Source organism: Bos taurus, chromosome 12 (genome assembly GCF_002263795.3).
Source record: "Bos taurus isolate L1 Dominette 01449 registration number 42190680 breed Hereford chromosome 12, ARS-UCD2.0, whole genome shotgun sequence".
NCBI classification, from domain to species: domain Eukaryota; kingdom Metazoa; phylum Chordata; class Mammalia; order Artiodactyla; family Bovidae; genus Bos; species Bos taurus.
Genome location: NC_037339.1, coordinates 19333257 through 19355587, shown reverse-complemented (window position 1 = coordinate 19355587; position 22331 = coordinate 19333257). Strand labels below are relative to the sequence as shown.

The following is a 22331-nucleotide window of genomic DNA, read 5'->3' as shown; positions in this document are numbered from 1 at the left end:
CTTTTTGAGTCCATCTCATGACCTACTGTGTTCTTGATTTTCATAGACTCATAGAATGTTATCCAGGATGGGAGGGAGGAGACCAGAGAAAGAGATACACAAGGAGAAGCATGCTCCTCAGGCTCCATGTGCACTCGAACCATGTGGGCATCCTGGCTTCCCTGGCGGCTCAGTCGGTAACGAATCCACCTGCAAGGTAGGAAACTGGGGTTCAATCCTTGGGCTGGGAAGATCCCCTGGAGAAGGAAATGGCAACCCATTCCAGTATTCCTGCCTGGAAAATCCCATGGACTGAGGAGCCTGGCGGGCTACAGTCCATGGGGTTGCCAGGAGTTGGACACAACTTAGCAACTAAACCACCAACCACCTACCAGGTCTGGAGAGGGGCCTGAGAACCTGCATTTCTGAAAAGCAGTCAAGGGGATAGACAACTCTTTGAACACAAGGGTCTGAGTTCAGTGGTGTTCCCGTTTACATTTTTCAGTATGTCTGTAAATTTGCCCAAGATTTAGAAAATACAGCCCAAACAGATAGTCAGAGTGGCAAAACTATTCTCCCTAAAACTAAATTCCTTAATAAATACTTTGTTGTAAAAATACGTGTGAGAATAGAGCATCATTCAGTATCCATTAAAAAAAAATGGTTCTCCTCTCCTTTCTACTGATGGATCATTCAACCTCGATGGCCATTTCTGTTGCTTTTCTGTTGAAGTGTAAATACAGGAAGCCTATTCTCTACTTGGATCCAGTGTGCTAACCTATAACTACCTTTCCCGTGAAATAATACTTTCCAAGAATGAGTTTCCTAGACACATCTTGATCACGTACGTGACAGGGAAGGTCAGGATCTGGGTCTGTTAATTAGGAGCTGAATGACCTTGGACAAATTGCTTAACCTCTCTGATCCTTAGTTCCTGCACCTAAAACAAGAAAGGAGAGTGGAGGAATTAAAAATTAAAAAGAACATTTTTTTTGAGTGGAAAAATAGGACTACCTATCTCACAGGATTATTGTAAGCTTTAAACAAGATTATGTATGCAAATTACTTGCTACATTATTCGAAGTAAGTACATGAGCCACGTGAAGTGTTCCATAAGCCGAGTTTCAAGACAAATGAAACCCTGAAATTTACATTTAGAATTGCTAAAATGTTTTCCTGTAAACCATTTGGAAGGAAATCTTTCCAAAACATTTCCCACCCCGCTACCTTGTGTTACGGACTTCCCCTGGGGCTCAGTGGTGAAGACTTCTTTACCTGCAATGCAGGAGCCGCAGGAGATTTGGGTTCGATCCCTGGGTTGGGAAGATCCCCTGGAGGAGGTCATGACAACCCACTCCAGTGTTCTTGCCTGGAGAATCCCTATGGACAGAGGAGCCTGGTGGGCTACAGTCCATGGGGTCGCCAAGAGTCGGAGATGACTGAAGTGACGTAGCGTGCACGCACGCACCTTGTGTAACGGTGTATTCCGAATCCAGTTTAGCTCTTCCCTCGTGACTCAGGGTCCTGGTTTTGAAAGTGAGTGACCGCCCTGTCCCGGAACACAGGCATGGCCTCAGCCGGGGCGATGACGATCTTGGCCCTTCTCACAGCCACCCTCCTGGCCCTTTCCCCTGCTAGCACTCCCGCGCCTTCTGTTCATTCTTCCACAATAGCTCTTACCACATGGAGACCAAAATATCTGTCTATTCAGGTTTTTGGCCTCAGACCCTGTTGCTCGGGGCCAGGGCCAGGCCTTCAGTAAGTGTTTGCTGTTGAACGAAGAGCTCCCTAGGCCCCACTTACAGGGTTGGATGTCAGGAACTCAGAAGCATGGCTTGTGTTCATTTATTCAGACACTTTAAAACGCCTCCATGTCCTCAGCCAAGAGCTGAAAGCGCTGCTCTATTTTATCTTTTAAAGATAGCCAGGGAGGGACAGAAATTGTATTCCTCCTTAAAACCTTGTGATGGTTTTTAATTATTGCAGGGCCAAGAAGTTATTTATCCTTCTGGTAAATTTTAAACCGATTCTGTTTTTTTGGTTCTTTGAAGATGCTTCCCTGGTCATTCAGCAGTGAAGAATCTGCCTGCCAAGGAAGAGACGTGGGTTTGTTCCCTGGGTCAGGAATTTTTCCTGGAGAAGGAAACGGACAAGCCACACCAGTATTCTTGCCTGAGAAATCCCATAGTCAGAGGACCTGCTGGGCTGTAGTCCATGGGGTTTCCAAGAGTCGAACACGATTGGGTGACTGAGCACTCTGCACGAGGCTGCTGCTTTCATTGGCAGCAAGGCCACTGAAGCCAGGCAGCCCGGGATTCGAACACTGATCTGCAGTTTGACTCCTGTTTGAAGCCTGTTTGACTCCAGGCTTTGATGCTGAATTTCCATATCTGTACGAGGTTATAAAAGTTTGCTGAATGGCTACGTGTGTGGAGATGGCAGTAAAGATATTTCCAGAAGTCCTCTTAGGGAGGAGTTTTAACATTTTCTGCTTTGAAAATCCCACTAGGGTTAGGGGCAGGAGTAGGCCTCTAAAGAGCCTCCCTGCGTAATACTAGACTGCTGTGAACTAGAGTTGCAGGGAGCTTCATCTTTTAAACAGTCGGGCATTTTACTTTGCAGAGCACAGAAATGAGCAGGATACCGAGCTGCTTCGTATGGACAAGACTGGTGGTTAATTTCTCAACAACAACTCTCCCTCCCCTTTGTCCTTACTGCCAGAACCGTCTTTCCAACTCTAGAGGCTAAAAACACCAGTATTAGTTACTACAAGCCTGTGACTCAACCCTGGTGGATGAGTTTAAAGATAAATCTTCTGAGATATTTCTGGGAAACGTTTTCTCTTCTGATTTAGGGTGGGAGGCAGGGGATGTGGTGAGAAATGCCACTTTTTCTGCGTGTACGTGTAGTTATGTGCAGGTAGAATTCCTCCAGCCATGGCAGCCATCTTGTGACCACGGGCAACAACTCTGAGGATGAAAACTTACATTCTGTGAATGGCAAAGGAAAACGGCAGGAAGCCCCTGGGCTGGTGCTTGATGACATCGTTGTGCTTCTGAATTAACCAAAGCTAGAAATGATATTTCCAGTGATAATAAACTTTATTGTTTAAGCCATGTTTATATTGCATATTCTGTTACCTGTTACTTATTCAGTATAAAATTGAGGCAGCTAAACCTTGGAGATGGGAGAAGAAGAAGGAGACTTGACGGTAGCACAGCAGGAAAGGACATCAGAGAAAAGCCACTTCTGTTGAGAATTTTGACTTCTATTGGATGTGCAGTGTAGAACTCTGTTTCATGTCTTTGGGGAGGCATCAGCAAATTTATATTGCTTGCGAATAGTTTTGGTGCTAATGGATTGTTATGGGGGACTTGAAGAAGGGTTGAAATCTACATCAAGAATGGTGCGTGATGGTAAATTCCCTGGTGATCCAGTGGTTAGGACTAGATGCTTTGAAGGAACTAGGTCTGGGAACTAGGATCCCACAAGCCCAGTGATGTGGCCAAAAAAAGAAAAAAAGAGTGGTGCTTAATGAAAACAAAGACCTGGGAGTAGCCTTCATACCTTACATAACTTCTGGGTTGTGTAGGGATTAGAGATCCATCTGTCAAGCATCTAGAATGATGCCTAGAACTTGGACATATATAATAAATTATATCTATAAATTATAGATAAATTATAGATATAATAAATTTATTAAATTATAATAAATTATGGACATATATAATAAATAACATATATAATAAATTATAGATGTTATTATTACCTTGTATTTTTAGTTTTAATTTTACTTTTTGACTGAGCCACGCAGTTCATGGGATCTTAGTTCCCCTACTAAGGACTGAACCCGGGGCCCTTGGCAGTGGTTACAGAGGTCTAACCACTGGTTTGTCATTGTTGTTTAGTTGCTAAGTCGTGTCTGACTCTTTTGAGACCCCATGGACTGTAGCCTGCTAGACTCCTTTGTTCATGGGATTACCTAGACAAGAATACTGACATGAGTTGCCATTTCCTTCTCCAGGGGATCTTCCCTACCCAAGGATCAAACCTACGTCTCCTGTTTGGCAGGCAGATTCCTTACCATTGAGTCGCCTGGGAAGCCCCTTGTGTGTAACTGCTGGACTGCCAGGGAATTCCCACTAGTGTTATTATCTCAGCTCCTATATATGTATCCAGAAAGGAGGCAGAAATCTGATGCTCTTGGGTGGGGCTGTACTGGAGGGCAGACCACGTGGTCGGCTTTGAGAAGAAGGTCTGTGAAAACAACAAGGAGCTGAGCGTCCCTGGCAGGAGCCCTGGCAGGTGCGCAGGGAAATCCCACAGCAGAGCTACTGTGACCCTACAGGTGGGGCAAAAGGCTGAATGCAGAGGCTAGAGGTAGAGGCAGATGGGGCGTTATTACTCAATGGGTGTAAAGTTTCAGTTATGAGAGATGAAGACGTTTGGGAGATCTGAACACAGCAAGTGCACCTAACACTATTCTGCTGCACACTTGAAAACGGCTAAGATGGTAAATTTCGTGTTATGTGTTTCTTACTACAGTTTAAAAAAAAAGGAGGGGAGGACCCCAGTTACTAGAACTAAAGCCTACAATCAGAACAGGCTCAACAGAAGCCTGACAATTGTTTGGAGAGAAGCTTCCTGGATTTCCCCTGATTAGTAAAGGACGGGTTCCAGAGCTTACCCTCAAGCTGCCATGTAGAAGTCAAGTTTCCTCAAGAGTGGAATAATACTTTAAGACTCTCTGTTTCTACTCCAGGGGATCTGGGTTCCATCCTGGTCCAGGAACTAAGGTCCCGCATGCTGTGTGGCATGGCCAAAAAAATAAAAATTAAAAATAAAGGGTGGTATAATACTGTGTGGGCTTCCCAGATGGTGCTAGTGGTAAAGAACGTACCTGGCAGTGCAGGAGACACAAGCAACGTGAGTTCGGTTTGTGGGTCAGGAAGATCCCCTGGAGGAGGGCATGGCAACCCACTCCAGTAACCTTGCCTGGAGAATCCCATGGACAGAGGAGCCTCGTGGGCTACAGTCCACAGGGTTGCAAAGAGTTGGATACAACTGAAGTGACTTAGCAAGCAAGAAAGGATAATACTGTGCATGTGTGTGTGTGTGTGTGTATCTATACATATAATATCTCTTTCTCTCTGTGCTTTTGTGTGCGTGCATGTATGTATCTCCTTACCTTATTTAACCTCTCAAAAGGGCCTTGGGTGTCAACCTAATTTATCTGGACAGCTATGGGGAGCCTTCAAAGCTAGGGACTTGCTTTGGTCATTGTGTTCTGAAAGGACGTAGCATAAACACCACTCGAACTGAGGCTCTAAAGGTTATTGTGGACGTTTGCACCTACTTTCTTGCTCTTCTGTTCTGGCACAGGACTGGCACGTCTCACATAGGAGCTACTCCTGCAACCTTGGTCCCAGATTGTGAAAAGACACGGAGCAGAAGCAGAGCCTTTACCAACGTGGCGGCAGACATGATACCAGAGTAAGGAACACTGGTTGTTACAAGCCACTGGGAGTCAGGGAGTCCTTTGTTACTATGGTAAAGCTGACTGATACATCTGGACAATCACCTTTTGCGAACACACAGGATGGAGAAAAATAATGAATTGTTGTTTTAAGCCACTACATTTCAGGGTCGTTGTAAGGCAAAAATAGATAATCGAAGCATTCTATAGAGAAGGAAGGCTAACTTGATCCTAGGCAGGGTAGAAAGAGAGAAGATAAATTTGAGGAATATTAAAAGAGTGTGTTTGAACTCTTTTGATCACTAATGATAAAACTTGAGCAAAAAGAAGAATCTTATTGGCTAGAGTTACTGAAAAGGAGTGAGGATCAAATGATGTCACGGGGTTGTTTCTCTCCATATCTTGACTACCTTTCCTTGGTTGGATGGGTACCCTGGACTCTCAACAGCGGATTCCAGCAACTCTGAGTACAGCTTCCGCAGCCTCATGTCTTCCAAGGTTCAAGTTCAGTTTTCTACCGACCTTCTTGTCTGATCCTGCCCACAAAGGTCCTGAGATTCACTCTGAATAGACTGACTGAGGTCAGAGCCCACCCCTGAGACGTTCCCTATGACAGTGGCTGCAGAAAAGGATGTATTTGTTATGGGTCTTTCTGTTGAAACTCAACCAGGTTTTTTTGAAAGGAGAATTTATTCAATGATATAACTTAAAAAAAAAGAGAGAAAATTTCATGAATGATTCCAATTTCAGGTGCAGTTTGAATTAGATCCAAAAGAATGTGTCCAGGATTTATTTCTTGACTTTTAAAAATTATGGCCAGCTGAGATACTCATCCTATAGAGGATTTTGAAAACCAAGGAGAAGTGGGTTTGATGACAGTAAGAGGCTACCATCAGGTGTTTGTTTTTTTATTTTTTGGTCACACTTTAGGGGTGTGCAGGTTCACCAGGGATTGAACCCACACCCCCTGCAGTGGAAGCAGGCAGTCCTAACCACTGGACCACCTGGTAAGTCCCTTGGAGTTCTTCTTCCTAATTGATTTCTACAAACAACCATAGCTGTATTAGTCTTGCTGTATGATCACAGGTTTGTGTATAGTAAGGAATTGTTTAAGTTCATTCGTGTTCCAACTGCCCCCAGAGGCAAGATTGTAAAATGAATCCAGATTGCCTGAGCTTAGATCCTGGCTCTCACACTGAGTAACTGTATGACCTAAGGAGAGTCTCTACTCTGTGCCTCAGCTGATCTGTCTGTAAAATGGGATCAACCAAAATCAACCCTGAATATTCATTGGAAGGACTGATGCTGAAGCTGAAGCTCCAACACTTTGGCCACCTGATGCGAAGAGCCAATTCACTGGAAAAGACCCTGATGCTAGGAAAGATTGAGTACAGGAGGAGAAGTGGACAACAGAGAATGAGATATTTGGATGGCATCACCGACTCAATGGACATGAGTTTGAGCAAACTCCAGGAGACGGTGAGGGACAGGGAAGCCTGGCGGGCTGCAGTCCTTGGGGTCACAAAGAGTCAGACATGACTGAGCAAATGAACAATAAAAATGGAAAATGGTACTATCTACTTACCTTGTACGCTTGTCAGTTATAAATGTAAATCACTTAGGACAGTGCTTAGAACGTGTTAAATGTAAATGTTAGTTGCTCAGTCGTGTCTGACTCTTTTGAGACCCCCATGGACCATAGCCCACCAGTCTCCTCTGTCCATGGGATTCTCCAGGCAAGAATACCGAAATGGATAGCCATTTCCTTCTCCAGAGGATCTTCCTGACCAAGGGATTGAACCCAGGTATCCTACATTGCAGGCAGATTCTTTACTTATTCTCATTTCCATAGTAAACAAATGAAGTAAACTAATGACGACAGGTCTTCAGAATTATGGCTATTTCAAATGGCAGGGCTTGGCTCGGTTCAGATTTTCCTTTGGTAGTAAGAGACTGGAATTATATCTGCTCATACTGTGGGTCAGAAGACATTCTTATGGTATTTTTCTACGTATTTTTAATGTATTCATCTGTCCCATCCCTTTTCCCATTAGTTGGGTTGTCTAATGTTACGAGAGAAACAACTCATTAGACTTCCCCGGTAGTCCAATAGGTAGAAGCCCGCATACCAACCTAGGGGGCGCAGGTTTGATCCTTGCTCCAGGAAGATCCCAGGTGCTGCAGGGCAACTGAGTCAGTGCACTACAACTACTGAAGTCGTCCGTGCTTTAGAGTCCGTGCTCTGCGAGGAGAAGCCCATGCACCCCAGTGAAGAGTAGAACCTGCTCACTGCAACTAGAGAAAGCTTGCTCGAAGCAATGAGGACCCGGCACAGCCATAGGTAAATAAACAAATTTTTTTAAAAAGAGAGAAATAACTCATTTTATTGTGCTCCTTTAATATGAAAGAAAACCTAAGCAAAGCTCTACTGAAGTCTAAAGAGAAACAAACTAAAGATTTAATTAGAATATTTTTCAGTCTAGCTTTGAACAATAAGGACCAGTTATTGTCCCCTATCTTTTTATCTTCTCATTGCATAATCTCACTTCTCCTTTTTCTTTTTTACTTTGAGAAGCTTAGAAAAACCGGAATTTCCAAATGAGTGTGACGTTAGCAATTCATATCATGATGAGTTGTAAGTTACTCATAGCTTCTCCTGGTTATTTTTGTTTGGGTTGGTCTGTGTAGTTGTGGTTGATAGAACAATTGTTCTGTGAGTCTGGAATTATCTTGGCTCTAGCAGCTCGCATTCCTATCTGTAATGTGTCCCTCTGTGAGAGTGGCAGGGATTAAGTTCTATGGGGACATTATCCACAGCTCTCGGTTTTGGAGGCTGTTATAGCAGGCTCCATATTGATCTGAAAGTAGGGCAAGTGGATGGGGCTGGAGAGAGGCTTAGATAAGTTGAAGTACTTTCAAAAGTCCTAGAGTGTGCAATTTGCATGGGTTTTATCCCCAAGCTAAAGGGTGGTGGGGAGAGGGAAGTGTGAATTTTGTCTCATTGCTCTGGAAGGCAGACTTGGATCACCAAGAGGATTCTGTTCAAATGCGAACATCTGCTGAACCTGTTCCTGAATTAAATTTTAGGGATGGTTTGGGAATCAGAAATCTCCTGGGTCAACTTATGGGTTTAAATAGCTACCCACATCTTAGGTTTCTCCAGGGCAATTCAACTTGTTTTCTCTTACAAAAGTTGGATGTCATAAATGAAGAAACAAAAATATGTGTCTGAGGACTTCCCTGGAGGTCCAGTGGTTATGACTGCGCTTTTACTGTAGGAGACGTGAGTTTGACCCCTGGTCAGGGAACTAAGATCCTGAATGCCTTGTAGCACAGCCAAAAATTAAAAAGAAAGAAAGTGTGTACTGTGATGTTTTTAATTTTTAAAATCTTTTAAAAAATGTATTTAAAATTGGAGAATAATTGCTTTACAATGGTCGTGTTGGTTTCTGCTGTAGAGCATGAATCAGCTCTAAGTATACATATATTCTTTCCCTCTTATTTTCAAAAATCTTTTTGAATAGCCAGCAAGATTTATTGAATATTCTTGGCCTGAAGAAAATATTTGTTGGTGTTGAATTAGAGTCTCAAAAAACTTGTATTTTTGATCCCTATACACTAATACTTTTTTAAAGCAATTAAAATGTGCTGGGCATTAACTGACTATGGGTGTAGGTACTAATATTTCTTGCTCTATAATGTAAATAGCTGAAGCTTTGGAAGTTTAAGAACTTTCTTGCGATCACAAGTCTAGTAAAAGATGGGAATTGAACATGTTTGCTGCGTGGTGCTAAGCCGGTTCACTCACGTCCGTCTCTTTGGAACCCTACAGGCTCCTCTGTCTATGAGATTCTTTAGGGAAGAATACTGGAGTGGACCCACCAGGGTCCTCTGTCCATGGGATTTCCCAGGCAAGAATGCTGGAGTGGGTTGCCATCTTCTTCTCCAGGGATCTTCAGGGATCGAGCCAGAGTTCCCTGTGGCAGCAAGCGGGTTCTTTACCACTAGCGCCACCTCAGAATTGCGAACAAAAGTCTGTCTGTTGCTAAGTCTACGTCCTGGAATTTTCTGGGGTAATGTTCTATGTCTCTGTGTTCCAGTCTGGTACCCACAGTATTGGTGGCTTTTGAGGACTCGAAATGACATTTGTGTGACTGAGGAAATCAGTTGTTTTTTTAAAATATTTCTTCATGTATGGCTGTGCTGGATCTTTGTTGCTGCACCTTCTCTAGCTGTGGCAAGCAGGGGCTGCTCCCTAGTTGCGGGCTGTGGGCTTCTCTCTGCAGGGGCTCATCTTGTTGCAGAGCGTTGCCTCTAGGTTGTGTGGGGTCAGTGGTTGTGGCGCACGCCCTTAGCTCCCAAGCAACTTGTGGAATCATGGGATCGAACCCTTGTTCCTTATTTTGGCAGTCAGAGTCTTAACCACTGAGTCACTAGGGAAGTCCAGAAATCAGTTTCTAATTTTATTTAATTTTAATCAAACAATTAAATTTGAATTTAATAGCCACCTGTGTCTAGTGGCTACACATAGCTGTAGGACATCACATTGTTTGGTCTATAAACACAGGCTACTGTGGACTCATGCATAGTAGATATGGACATCGAAGACAGCAAGTGAGCAAGTAGTTGGAGAAAAAAAATAACCTTTTATGCAAATCAAAGTCATTTAAATTGCAGATTTTAAAGGAAGGTAGACCTCAAAGTTAAAAAACTCACAAAATATAAGTAGGGAAAACTTCTTTTGGAAAGCTTTGATAGTATATTTTATTTTGTTGTTGTTTAGTTGCTAAGTCGTGTCTGACTCTTTGCGACCTCTTGGACTGTAGCCCTCTAGGCTCCTCTGTCTATGGGATTTCCCAGGCAAGACTACTGGAGTGGGTTGCTGTTGCCTTCTCCAAGGATCTTCCTGACCTAGGAATGGAACCTGCATCTCCTGTATTGGCAGGCAGATTCTTTACTGCTGAACCAACGGTTATTAATATATTGGCAGTGTTGATTACAAGGGATATCAGTTCAGCTCAGTTGCTCAGTCGTGTCCGACTCTTTGCGATCCCATGGACTGCAGCATGCCAGGTCTCCCTGTCTATCACCAATGCCTAGAGTTTACTCAGACTCATGTCCATTGAATTGGAGATGCTATCCAGCCATCTCATCCTCTGTTGTCCCGTTCTCCTTCTGCCTTCAATGTTTCCCAGTATCAGACTTTTTTCAAATGAGTCAGTTCTTCCCATCAGGTGGCCAAAGTATTGGAGTTTCAGCTTCAGCATCAGTCCTTCCAATGAATATTCCATCTGATGGAAGGACTGATTTCCTTTATGATGGACTGGTTGGATCTCCTTGCAGTCCAAGGGACTCTTCAAGAGTCTCCTCCAACGCCAACTTGGAAACAGGGAAGAAGTTCTGCCTAGAACTGTATTCATACTGCAAGATTCAGTCCTCTAGGTGTTTTCATTTAGGGAATCATGAATAACCCAAATATCATAGTAAGGACAGAGGAGTATGTTTACAGTCAAACAATTTAACCAAGCTTTTTTGACTTTTACTTTCAGGCTTCTCCTACCTCCAATTATCCTGTTTTCCATGAATGGTTTTAGAGCTGAATATTTACAAATTGGAGCCTTTGCTGCTCAATATTAACAAATAGACTAGGTCTCCTACAAAGAGTGATATACAAACAAAACATAGATGCCTACTTAGTGAAAGTCTACGTGATAGCCCCTTTTCTATCTGACCCCTGGATTTATGGTTGTTACGAAAACCTTGGCTTCTTTGTACACTAGTGCTGAGTCAAATCCCGGAGGCAGACTTTTGGGTGAAGTAGAAAAGGATATCTTTATTGCTTTGCCAGGCAATAAAGTTTTTTTGATTACTTAATTAATTTGGGTGCACCTGGGATTTGTGGCAGTGGGATCTGGCTCCCCTTCCAGGGTTGGAACTCCAGGCCCCTGTCCCCTGCACTGGGAGTGCAGAGTCTTTGCCATGCACCATTAGGTAAGTACCACGTGAGTTCCTTCTTGGATTTGTTGTGTTTGTGTTGCCCTTTGGATATTGTCACCTGACTGTCCGCTGGGAAGGCAGGCAGTGGGTCAGAGGAAGAAGGAGAGTGTGATCGACTCTCCAGGCAGAGCGCCTTTCCCTCCTGTCTCTGCTCTGCTCCCTACTCCCCTGTCCATTAATGCAAGTACCTGATGAAGACACTGTATGGGAGGTGGTGGACATTCAAAGTATGTTTGGAACAGAAATCCATTTGAAAGAAGAATTGTCAAAAAAAAAAAGTTGTCAGAAGTTTTAGGACAAAGAGGAAGAGTAGAATGGGGGAAAAAAGGAGACGGTGGCTGACAGAGAGACGCCCCAAATTTGAGTCACTGGTGACAGTCATTTCCCAGAGAGTAAGGACTTCAGTGAAAGGACCTCTTGATGAAAGTGAAAGAGGAGAGTGAAAAAGCTGGCTTAAAACTCAACATTAGAAAAACTAAATCAATGCATCCAGTCTCTATCACATCATGGCAAATAGATGGGGAAACAATGGAAACAGTGACAGACTTTATTTTCTTGGGCCCCAAAATCACCTCAGTTGGTGACTGCAGCCATGAAATTTAAAAATGCTTGCTCCTTGGAAGAAAAGCTATGACCAACCTAGACAGCATATTAAAAAGCAAAGACATTGCCAACAAAGGTCCGTCTAGTCAAAGCTATGGTTTTTCCAGTAGTCATGTGTGGATATGAGAGTTGGACCATAAAGAAAGCTGAGTACTGAAGAACTGATGCTTTTGAACTGTGGTGTTGGAGAAGACTCTTGAGAGTCCCTTGGACTGCAAGGAGATCCAACCAGTCCATCCTAAAGGAGATCAGTCCTGGGTGTTCACTGGAAGGTCTGATGTTGAAGCTGAAACTCCAATACTTTGGCCACCTGATGGGAACAACTGACTCATTTGAAAAGACCCTGATGCTGGGAAAGATTGAAGGTGGGAGGAGAAGGACAGAGGATGAGATGGTTGGATGGCATCACTGACTCGAGGGACAGGAGTTTGAGCAAGCTCCGGGAGTTGGTGATGGACAGGTGTGCTGCTATTCATGGGGTCGCAAAGGGTCGGACACGACTGAGTGACTGAATTGAACTTGTTCTCAAGGTCTGTTCCAGTGTGGGGTAGAGCCAGGACAGGGAAAAGAAGGGAGACAAAAAGTGGGCGAGGGTCTGGCTACCATGCTTCTTTACACAGACACATTCTGAAGCAGAAGTCCAAAAAGGCAGGAAATTTAAATTCAGACTCAGACTTCCAGGTTGTAATGGAAGCACATTTGTCAAAGTTTAGAATATATTTTAAGCTTGGAAGCTGGATTTTTAACTTTAAAATTGTAGACATGTGATATATAGATTTCTGTTTGGGATCTTGTCCTTGTGTATTAGGAATCAGCAGCTTATAAGGGTCTTCCTGCTGTGAGCCTTGACACCCATCACACATTTGGGGGATAACTTTTTTTATTGTCTGTCTACTCTGATAGCTCTGAAGTTATGTGAAGGCAGGATACCAGGCTGTCTTATTTACAAATATATCCCAGTGTTAGTGCAATGACTAACACATGGTAAGTACTCACTAAATATGCCTAAAACTCTAAAATGATGACTTACATGGTTGGTGATAGCAAGTAGGGTGAAGAGAAGAGGCAGAAATGGGCAGAGTAATTGGAAAAGAGAAGTTTTTTCGTGCTGCGATTCACAGGGTCGCAAAGAGTTGGACACGACTGAGCGACTGAACTGAACTGAACTGAACAGAGCTTGAACAACAGTGTGCAAGTTTCCCTTCAGTCAGAGGAGTGGCAAACGTGCAACATCTACTGCCTTAAGAACTAGAGTAGCAGTAATCTATTTATTCATTCTAAGCTTTTGGTGTTTTTTTTTTTCCTCCCCATCAAATGCGTGTTTGGAGCATTTGGCCCACAATGTGAGGGCCTGGAGTTTTTAAGTGACTTATTCCCTAAAGTGCATTAAAAAACATGAATCTACATTTTAAAACAAAGGAAAAAAGAACCCAGCTTTTTGGTTTCCCTTGAAAAATTGGACCTTTGGCAAGCCTGACCCACAGTCCAATATGGCAAGAATGGTCTGAAGCCTTTAAATAAACCTGTGTTTATCAACAGGCCAATATCCACCATTTACAAAAATGGCCCAGACATAGCCAGGCCAACAAAGGCCTCTGAATTCATGACCTCTGAACCTCAGGTTCTCTGCTGCTGCTGCTGCTAAGTCGCTTCAGTCTTGTCCGACTCTGTGCAACCCCATAGATGGCAGCCCACCAGGCTCCCCCGTCCCTGGGATTCTCCAGGCAAGAACACTGGAGTGGGTTGCCATTTCCTTCTCCAGTGCATGAAAGTGAAAAGTGAAAGTGAAGTCGCTCAGTCATGTCTGACTCTTAGCAACCCCATGGACTGCAGCCTACCAGGCTCCTCCATGGGATTTTCCAGGCAAGAGTACTGGAGTGGGGTGCCATTGCCTTCTCTGCTCAGGTTCTCTAAGTCTCCTTTATTTTGAAAGAGTATCTTCTTCAATCTTTGCATGGTTATATTTCTCCAAAGCTTTGAATGACCTCAGTGTCAAATGTTGCTTGTATCTGCCAGAGATTCTGAAACTAAATTATTTCACATACATTCAAAGAAGGGCACCTGCTCCAGAAAGCAACTATTAGTGTTATGGATTCAAATTTCCCTTAATCAATTCCTATGATGACTCTAAAGGGAGATGCTAGACTAGAGAGTCTATGGATCAGGGCTCAACTACTTCTTGAATGCTGATATTATGTATGGTGGTGAAGCAGAGGTATTCAGTTCAGTTCAGTCGCTCAGTCGTGTCCAACTCTTTGTGACCCCATGAATTGCAGCACACCAGGCCTCCCTGTCCATCACTAACTCCTGGAGTTCACTCAAACTCACGTCCATCGAGTTGGTGATGCCATCCAACCATCTCATCCTCTGTCGTCCCCTTCTCCTCCTGTCCCCAATCTCTCCCAGCATCAGAGTCTTTTCCAATGAGTCAACTCTTCGCATGAGGTGGCCAAAGTACTGGAGTTTCAGCTTTAGCATCGTTCCTTCCAGAAAAATATCTATTTCTGCTTTATTGACTATGCCAAAGCCTTTGACTGTGTGGATCACAATAAACTGTGGAAAATTCTGAAAGAGATGGGAATACCAGACCACCTGACCCTCCTCTTGAGAAACCTGTATGCAGGTCAGGAAGCAACAGTTAGAACTGGACATGGAACAACAGACTGGTTCCAAATAGGAAAAGGAGTACGTCAAGGCTGTATATTGTCATCCTGCTTATTTAACTTCTATGCAGAGTACATCATGAGAAATGCTTGGCTGGAAGAAGCACAAGCTGGAATCAAGATTGCCAGGAGAAATATCAATAGCCTCAGATATGCAGATGACACTACCCTTATGGCAGAAAGTGAAGAGGAATTAAAAAGCCTCTTGATGAAAGGGAAAGAGGAGAGTGAAAAAGTTGGCTTAAAACTCAACATTCATGGCATCTGGTCCCATCACTTCATGGGAAATAGATGGGGAAACAGTGGAAACAGTGTCAGACTTTATTTTTTGGGCTCCAAAACCACTGCAGATGGTGATTGCAGCCATGAAATTAAAAGACGCTTACTCCTTGGAAGGAAAGTTATGAGATACTGGGGATACATAAATACAGGAACTGCCAGGGTGGAGGCTGCAGAACGGGGCCTGGGACGATGGTGAAAAAACAGACGCTAGAGGGCTAATCAGTTCAAGTAATTATTGGTTATTCATGACGTGCCAGGCACTGTATTAACAGACGGCTTCAGCAGTAGACCCACCACTGTCGCTACTTTTATTGCGCTAATTCCGATGCGGCAAACCAGGTAACACACACACATAAACACACATATAACATACATATGTATGTGTAATATGGAGATAAATGCTAATTATAAAACCAAAGCAGAGCAAGGGAACAGCAAGTGAAGGTGGGTGCTGTCGTAAGTGACCCCGGCCAAACAAGCAAAGGAGCAAAGCAGGAACCGTGGATCCGTTTCTAATTTTCTTGGAAGCCTCCTTCGAAGCCCCGCCCCCTCCCTCCCAATAAGCCAAGAGCAGTCTCCGGGGAAGCTCCTCCCACGCTCCCGCCCAGAGGCGGTCTTGGGGGCGGAGCCCCGCGCCCAGGCTCTCCAAGCGCCCCGCGCAGAAAGCCGCGCGCTTAGGGTTCCCGGCATTCTCTGGGTGCTTTTGCAGGCTTAGAAAATTACCGCCGCCGAAGAATGGCATGCTGGGAACTGTAGTTTCCGGCCGCAGCCTCGCGTCTGAACGGGCAGTAAAAAGCCGCCAAGTGTGGCTCCATTCGTGGCACAGGACTGGCAGCTCCGAAGGGTTGTAGGAAGGGCTCTCTGGAGGGTGAAAGAGTGGGAGGGGAGATCACCCCGAGAACCGTCAGGCAAGTCCAGCTGGCTGAGCATCCAGGCCGGAGGCCGTCACGTGACTCCAGCCCCCTCCGGCGCCCGCGGCTCCCTTCAGCGCCGTTCCCGCCCCGCCCCGCCCCTCGCGTCCATCGGCCCGAGCTTCCCCCGGCGCTGCTGCCACCTCGCGCTCGGAGGCGTCACGGAACGTGCTCGCCTCTCCCCCTCCCCCGCCCTTCCCCACTCCCGCCCTCCCCCACCTACCCCTCCCTCGCCAAGACTCGCCGCCGCCGCCGCCGCAGCCGCAGGAGTAGCCGCCGCCAGAGCCGCGCGCAGCCATGGCCGAGAACCCCGGCTTGGAGAACCACCGCATCAAGAGCTTCAAGAATAAGGGCCGAGATGTGGAGGTGAGTGTGCTTCCGCGGCGGGGGGGTCCGCCCGGCTCGCCCGCCCGGTCGCGCCGGCCCTGAGGCGGCGGGGAGGGGCGGGGGGCCGGCGCGACCGGGCTGGTTCTCGCCGGCCCGCGGTGTGTCGGAGTTGGCCGCCGCCTCCCGTCCCTGCGGCCGAGGGGCCGGGCGGCGGGAGGCGGGCCGGGCTGCAGCCGCCACTGGCGGCTGCCCGGTGCGGAGACCGGGAAATGCCGGGGTTTTCGGCCCCGTCACGCGGGCGCGGCCTGCTGTCGGCGAGGAAGAGGTGTGGAGCTGAGGCGGGGTCTGCGGGCCGGGGCCTCGCGCGCCGGGGATGCTGCGGCCGCGGTCTTTCGACCGCCGCTCTGAGGGGGCGGCGCGGCTCTCGCCCGGCTCGCGGTGCAGTCTCCCGCCCGGCACGGCCCCCTCAGAGCCTCCGGCGCTGCCGCACATGGAGCCTCGGCTCCGCCGGTCCCCGCGCCTACCTTCGGCGAGCCGGGCCCAGGCGGGCGGTGGCGGCCCGCAGAGGGGGGTGGGGACCAGCTGGGTAACCGACTTGTTTGAGGGTGGCGGGTGGGGGAGGGTAGGATGCGCCAGGACCATTTTCTTAAAACCCGGTGCGGTTCCCCGGAGCAATCGTGCTGAGCTTCTTCCAGTTCGTACTCTCGTTAACCGCTGGCATTTGGAGCATGCCGAAGGTGGACAATAGTTTCCCGTCTATTGTGTGGAGGGCTTTGGAAGAGACGTTGTTCCGACCTCCGATCCCAGGACCTGTTTTCTTAGCCTTTTCTTGTAGCGGAGGGGGTGTGCATAGAAGGATCATTCCTTTGATACGTTGTACTGAAATAAAGAGGCTTGGAGGGCCTCTTGCTGTAAGCTGGTAGAATGTCCAAGTGGTTGCAAAACTGTAAACATTCATCGCGGTCACTCAGTTCGTTGCTACTCAGCATGTTGCCATTGTCTCATTAAGGTGACATTAGCAGGTACTGTTTGCAAACTCGGCTTCTGCAGGCAGCGCTAGAGGTCTCTCTGCAGCTACTGAACGCTGTGTAGTGTGGTGCACAAACTTCCCTGGGACTCTGACCTCTGGATTTGCTAGGGGGAAGGTGTTTCAGGTCCACAGCCTCCTTTTCTAATACCAGGTGACACAATTTGTAGTTTTGTCATTCTTGCTCAGAGGCCAGAGTGACTTAAGAAAGTGTGCATTTTATCCTGTCTTAAAGAGAGAAGGTGGTGGTGGTGGGGATACGCCATTCAACGTTCTGTTTTGTAGAAAAACAGAAAACTCAGGCTATTTTTCGGAGCTGCCAAATTAAATACTAATTAGGAAATACCGTGAAATTCCCATTTGACTGAGACAAATAAAGGTCATCTATGTCTGTCGTGGTCATGATTAAGCTTCTTTTATGAGAAATACTTTTAAGCAAAAGTGAAAGTTAGGAATAGCAACAAGGAATTTGGGGACTGCCTCTGATTTTTGGTCCACTTGATGATAGGAGTTAATTTTGAACTTTTCCCATTAGTATTTGTTCTTGAAGCTTACACCAGTTATAGAGCAAAGCTTAATGTAGTTTGAAACATTCCGGTATTGTTTGGTATTGTTTGTATCGAAGTAATTAACAATCTTTCCGCTTTTGGGTGTTGGTGCAGGTTTTTGTCTTTTTTTTTTTTTGCCTCTGTTGTGTTCTGGGAACTCAGTGATAACCTAGAAAGGACTCCTGCACATAACAGGCACACGGTAAATGGCTGCTGATGATCAGACTGTGACCACTAACTTCTCAATTCGTGAAAAAGATGCCTGGTTGCTAACTAAGCCTTCCAGCCTGAAAGTATTGATCACAGCATTACGATTCCCAGGATACAGGAAGGAAGCTAAGGCATGAAGTAGCAGACATTGAAAGGGTAGTTCCACATGGCAGGCACTTTACTAAGAGCTTCATTGATAACCGCTTTTAGTTCTTAGGACAACTTTGTGAGCAAGGTGTAGCATTATCCCCACTTCACAGAAGGAAAGTACTTAAGATGACGAAGCTCAAGACTGCTTGTGCAGGCTGCACAAGGTCATGGAGTGGGTATGAGCGTTCATTCATTGTCTGTTGGGTATATAAGGTTGCTTAGTCTGTACCTCAAGGAGTTTACTTTGACAGTTCAGCAGGAGTGTAGGGAAGTAAACCGATCACTACAGTGCAGTAACATCAGTAAGTGTATGCTGAGAACGCGTGAGGAGATCCTGACTTGGAGCTGAGCAGTCAAGGGAGATGTTCTGTTGATTCCTAGTGGATGGATGGGAGTGAGTAGATCCTGAAGGATGCAGGAAAGTTGGCCTGGGAGAGGGAGAGGGCAAGGAAGGGGCGTTTTCAGACGTCAGGGAGCAGTAACTGAAGAGTCCCAAGAATGTAGGGCTCTTCAGTTACCATTGTAGCTGGACTGCTAAGAGAGAGGGATGCTAGAAATGTGACTAAAGGGTGATCTGGGGTCAGATCTGCTCAAGTGCCTTTATTGTGGAATTTGGTACAACTGACACTAGACACCTTATCTAGTTTAGTCTTATCCTTTTTAGAAACTATTACCCTAGAAACTTAGGTTGCAACTTAGCTCTGTGACTAAATAGTAGTGATTATCAGTCTGTTTAAAAAACAGTGAAATATACTTTGATGAGCTATTAATCATTCCTATCTTTTCTCCTACAGAATAGATAAAAGATAAAACATTATAGATTATATAGCCAGCCAATACACAAGTTAAGATGCTAGGTGCAAGAATAAAACACATATTTTCTTTAAAAAAAAAAAAAGTGTGGAGTTATGCCAGGGAATTGTGACTAGGGAGGAGGTTGAAGAACGCAGTTTCATAGTCATTCAATTGGGAATGGCTTCATAGACGAAAGATTGGGGAATTTTATAGAATGGATGTGCTAAACTTGCACTGGACACACAAGGAATTAGTGAATAAAGATCTGGGTGAAAAAAAGAAAAGTTAGATAAAGGAGGGAAGAGATGGGACTTTAAGGTTGCCTGTCGGAGCAGGCAATGGCACCCCACTCCAGTACTCTTGCCTGGAAAATCCCATGGACGGAGGAGCCTGGTAGGCTGCAGTCCATGGGGTCGCTAAGAGTCGGACATGACTGAGCGACTTCCCTTTCACTTTTCACTTTCACACATTGGAGAAGGAAATGGCAACCCACTCCAGTGTTCTTGCCTGGAGAATCCCAGGGATGGGGGAGCCTGGTGGGCTGCCGTCTATGGGGTTGCACAGAGTCGGACACGACTGAAGCGACTTAGAAGTAGCAGTAGTGGTTTGAGAATATTTTTGTGGCAAAAAGTTGTTGATACGAAACTTCTTGATAAGGAAATCTGAAGAAATTTCAGAGTAGGGTTAGGAGGTGTAACATGATAACAGCCTGGAAAAAGGGCAGAGATAACTAGAATAAATTTTGGAGGAAAGGTACTGTTACCCATATGTATGGAGGAATTTGCCAAAAAATTAAGATCGGGGATGGTCCTAACATGGAATGAAGATTTGAACCTCCTCCCCTTCCTTTCTCTTCTTTGTAAAGCTCGGTGGAGAGAGAGGAGATAAAGGTTATCCTGAGCTTTATAGATGGAAGTCGGGGAGGGAAGGTCAGCAGTTCAAGGCTTGAGTGGGGGGAATGGATTTTGTATCTAAAACTAGGAAATACATAATGAATTCCATTTAGTGAATACTTATAAATCAGACTTGCAGGTAATTGCCACCTGGGTCAAATGTTCACTTCAAGGATGTGATATTTTAATCTGTGACAGAAACGAATGATTATTTAAAAATTCTTAACATTTATTGAATGCTTACAGTGTACCTGTTCAGTTCAGTTCAGTTGCTCAGTCGTGTCCGACTCTTTGCAACCCCATGAATCGCAGCACAACAGGCCTCCCTGTCCATCACCAACTCCCGGAGTTCACCCAGACTCACATCCATCGAGTCAGTGATGCCATCCAGCCATCTCATCCTCTGTCGTCCCCTTCTCCTCCTGCCCCCAATCCCTCCCAGCATCAGAGTCTTTTCCAATGCGTCAACTCTTCGCCTGAGGTGGCCAAAGTACTGGAGTTTCAGCTTTAGCATCATTCCTTCCAGTGAACACCCAGGGCTGATCTCCTTCAGAATGGACTGGTTGGATCTCCTTTCAGTCCAAGGGACTCTCAAGAGTCTTCTCCAACACCACAGTTCAAAAGCATCAATTCTTCGGCACTCAGCTTTCTTCACAGTCCAACTCTCACATCCATACGTGACCACTGGAAAAACCATAGCCTTGACTAGACGGACCTTGGTTGGCAAAGTAATGTCTCTGCTTTTGAATATGCTATGTAGGTTGGTCATAACTTTCTTTCCAAGGAGTACCTGTACCAAGTATCAATTCTTTATATGCATTATTTAGTCTTATGAAGTATGTATGTATTATTATCCAAGGAAGCTTGAGGCTTAACAGTTCTCAAGTAGTTAGCCCCAGGGCCTTGGATGGTTTATGTAACTGTGTGCAACTCTTTGTGACCCCATGGACTGTAGCCCACCAGGCTACTCTGTCCATGGGCTTTTCCAGGCAGGAATACTGGAGTGGCTTGCCATTTTCTTCTCCGGGGACAGTCCCAATCCAGGGACCACTGCGCTTCAGGCAGAACCTAAACTTATAATGAAGCCATGTGACACTAAAGCCATAACTCTTGCTTACCGTGCTTTACTGTCTCTTCACTGAGTAGAACCTAAGACATGACTTGTATGATGCACATCTGAAGGTTAATAAATGGGGAAAATAATTAGGAAATCTTAACTATACCAGAGAAATCCCTGTTCTTCCCAACCCAGGGATCAAACCCAGGCCTCCCACATTGCAGGCTGAGTCTTTACCAGCTCCAGCTTTACCAGAGCCACAAAGGAAGCCCGAGAATACTGGAGTGGGTAGCCTATCCCTTCTCCAGGGGATCTTCCTGACCCGGGAATCAAACCAGGTTCTCCTGCATTGCAGCAGATATTTACCAGCTGATCTATCAGGGAAGTCCTTTTCATTATTTTAAAACCTTGCTAATAAATTTTTTTGACATTCAATTTATCATTTTGATTTATTTACCTTTTATTTTTTTTAACTCTTGCAAAGTTTGCCTATAGTAAGAAGCCAGTTTGTTGGTTTCACTGAAAAATAGTAACTCATGTTCTTGGCCTTACCACTTAAACTTTAGGCTTCTGTTTCTTTTGTTTGTTTTAAAATAATTTTTTAATTGGAGGATAATCACTCTAAAATGTTGTATTGGTTTCTGCCATACATCACCATGAATCAGCCATAGGCATACATGTGTCCCTTCCCTCTTGAACCTCCCTCTCACCCCATCCCATCCTTCTAAGTTGTCACAGAGCACCAGGTTTGAGCTCCCTGCATCATACAGCAAATTCCTTCCTGCTATCTGTTTTACGTCTCATAACGTATATATTTCAATGCTGCTGTTGGTTTGTCCCCCCTCTCCTTCCCACACTGGGTCCACAAATCTGTCTCTGTGTCTGCGTCTCCGTGGCTGCCCTGCAGATAGGTTCATCAGTACCATCTTTCTAGATCCCACATATATGTATCTGTGATATTTGTTTTTCTCTTTCTGATTTCACTCTGTATAATAGGCTGTAGGTTCAGCCGCCTCAATAGAATTTACTCAAATGTGTTCCTTTTTATGGCTGAGCAATAGTCCATTGTATATATGTACCACAACTTCTTTATCCATTTATTTGTTGATGGACATCAATCTAGGCTGCTTCCATGTCCTAGCTATTGTAAATAGTACTGCAGTGAACATTGGGGTACATGTGTCTTTTTCAGTTATGGTTTCCTCAGGGAATATACCAGTAGTGGGATTGTTAGGTCTTATGGTAGTTTTATTCCTGTTTTTTTTTTTTTTTTTTCAGGAATCCCCATACTGTTCTCCATAGTCGCTGTATCAATTTACATTCCCACCAACAGTGCAAGAGGGTTCCCTTTCCTCCACACCGTCTCCAGCATTTATTGTTTGTAGATTTTTTGATGATGGCCATTCTGATTGG

General features: G+C 45.2%; 1 protein-coding gene and 1 long non-coding RNA gene across 3 annotated transcripts in view; both read left to right on the top strand.

Annotated features, from left to right (window-relative positions):
• Positions 1 to 539, top strand: part of LOC112449041 (uncharacterized) — a 40353-nt gene extending 39814 nt beyond the window's left edge. The window contains exon 4 of the long non-coding RNA XR_003037498.2: positions 47 to 539. This is a non-coding gene — a long non-coding RNA (uncharacterized lncRNA). The remainder of the gene's footprint in view (positions 1 to 46) is intronic.
• Positions 540 to 16185: 15646 nt separating this feature from the next.
• Positions 16186 to 22331, top strand: part of KPNA3 (karyopherin subunit alpha 3) — a 97836-nt gene continuing 91690 nt past the window's right edge. The window contains exon 1 of one of the 2 annotated variants that reach the window (NM_001192773.3): positions 16186 to 16277. In NM_001192773.3, the coding sequence (NP_001179702.3) occupies positions 16209 to 16277 (69 nt within the window). In that variant the 5' untranslated portion in view covers positions 16186 to 16208. Of the gene's footprint in view, positions 16564 to 22331 lie in introns of both variants that reach the window. The other variant, XM_024999948.2, reaches the window with a different exon arrangement.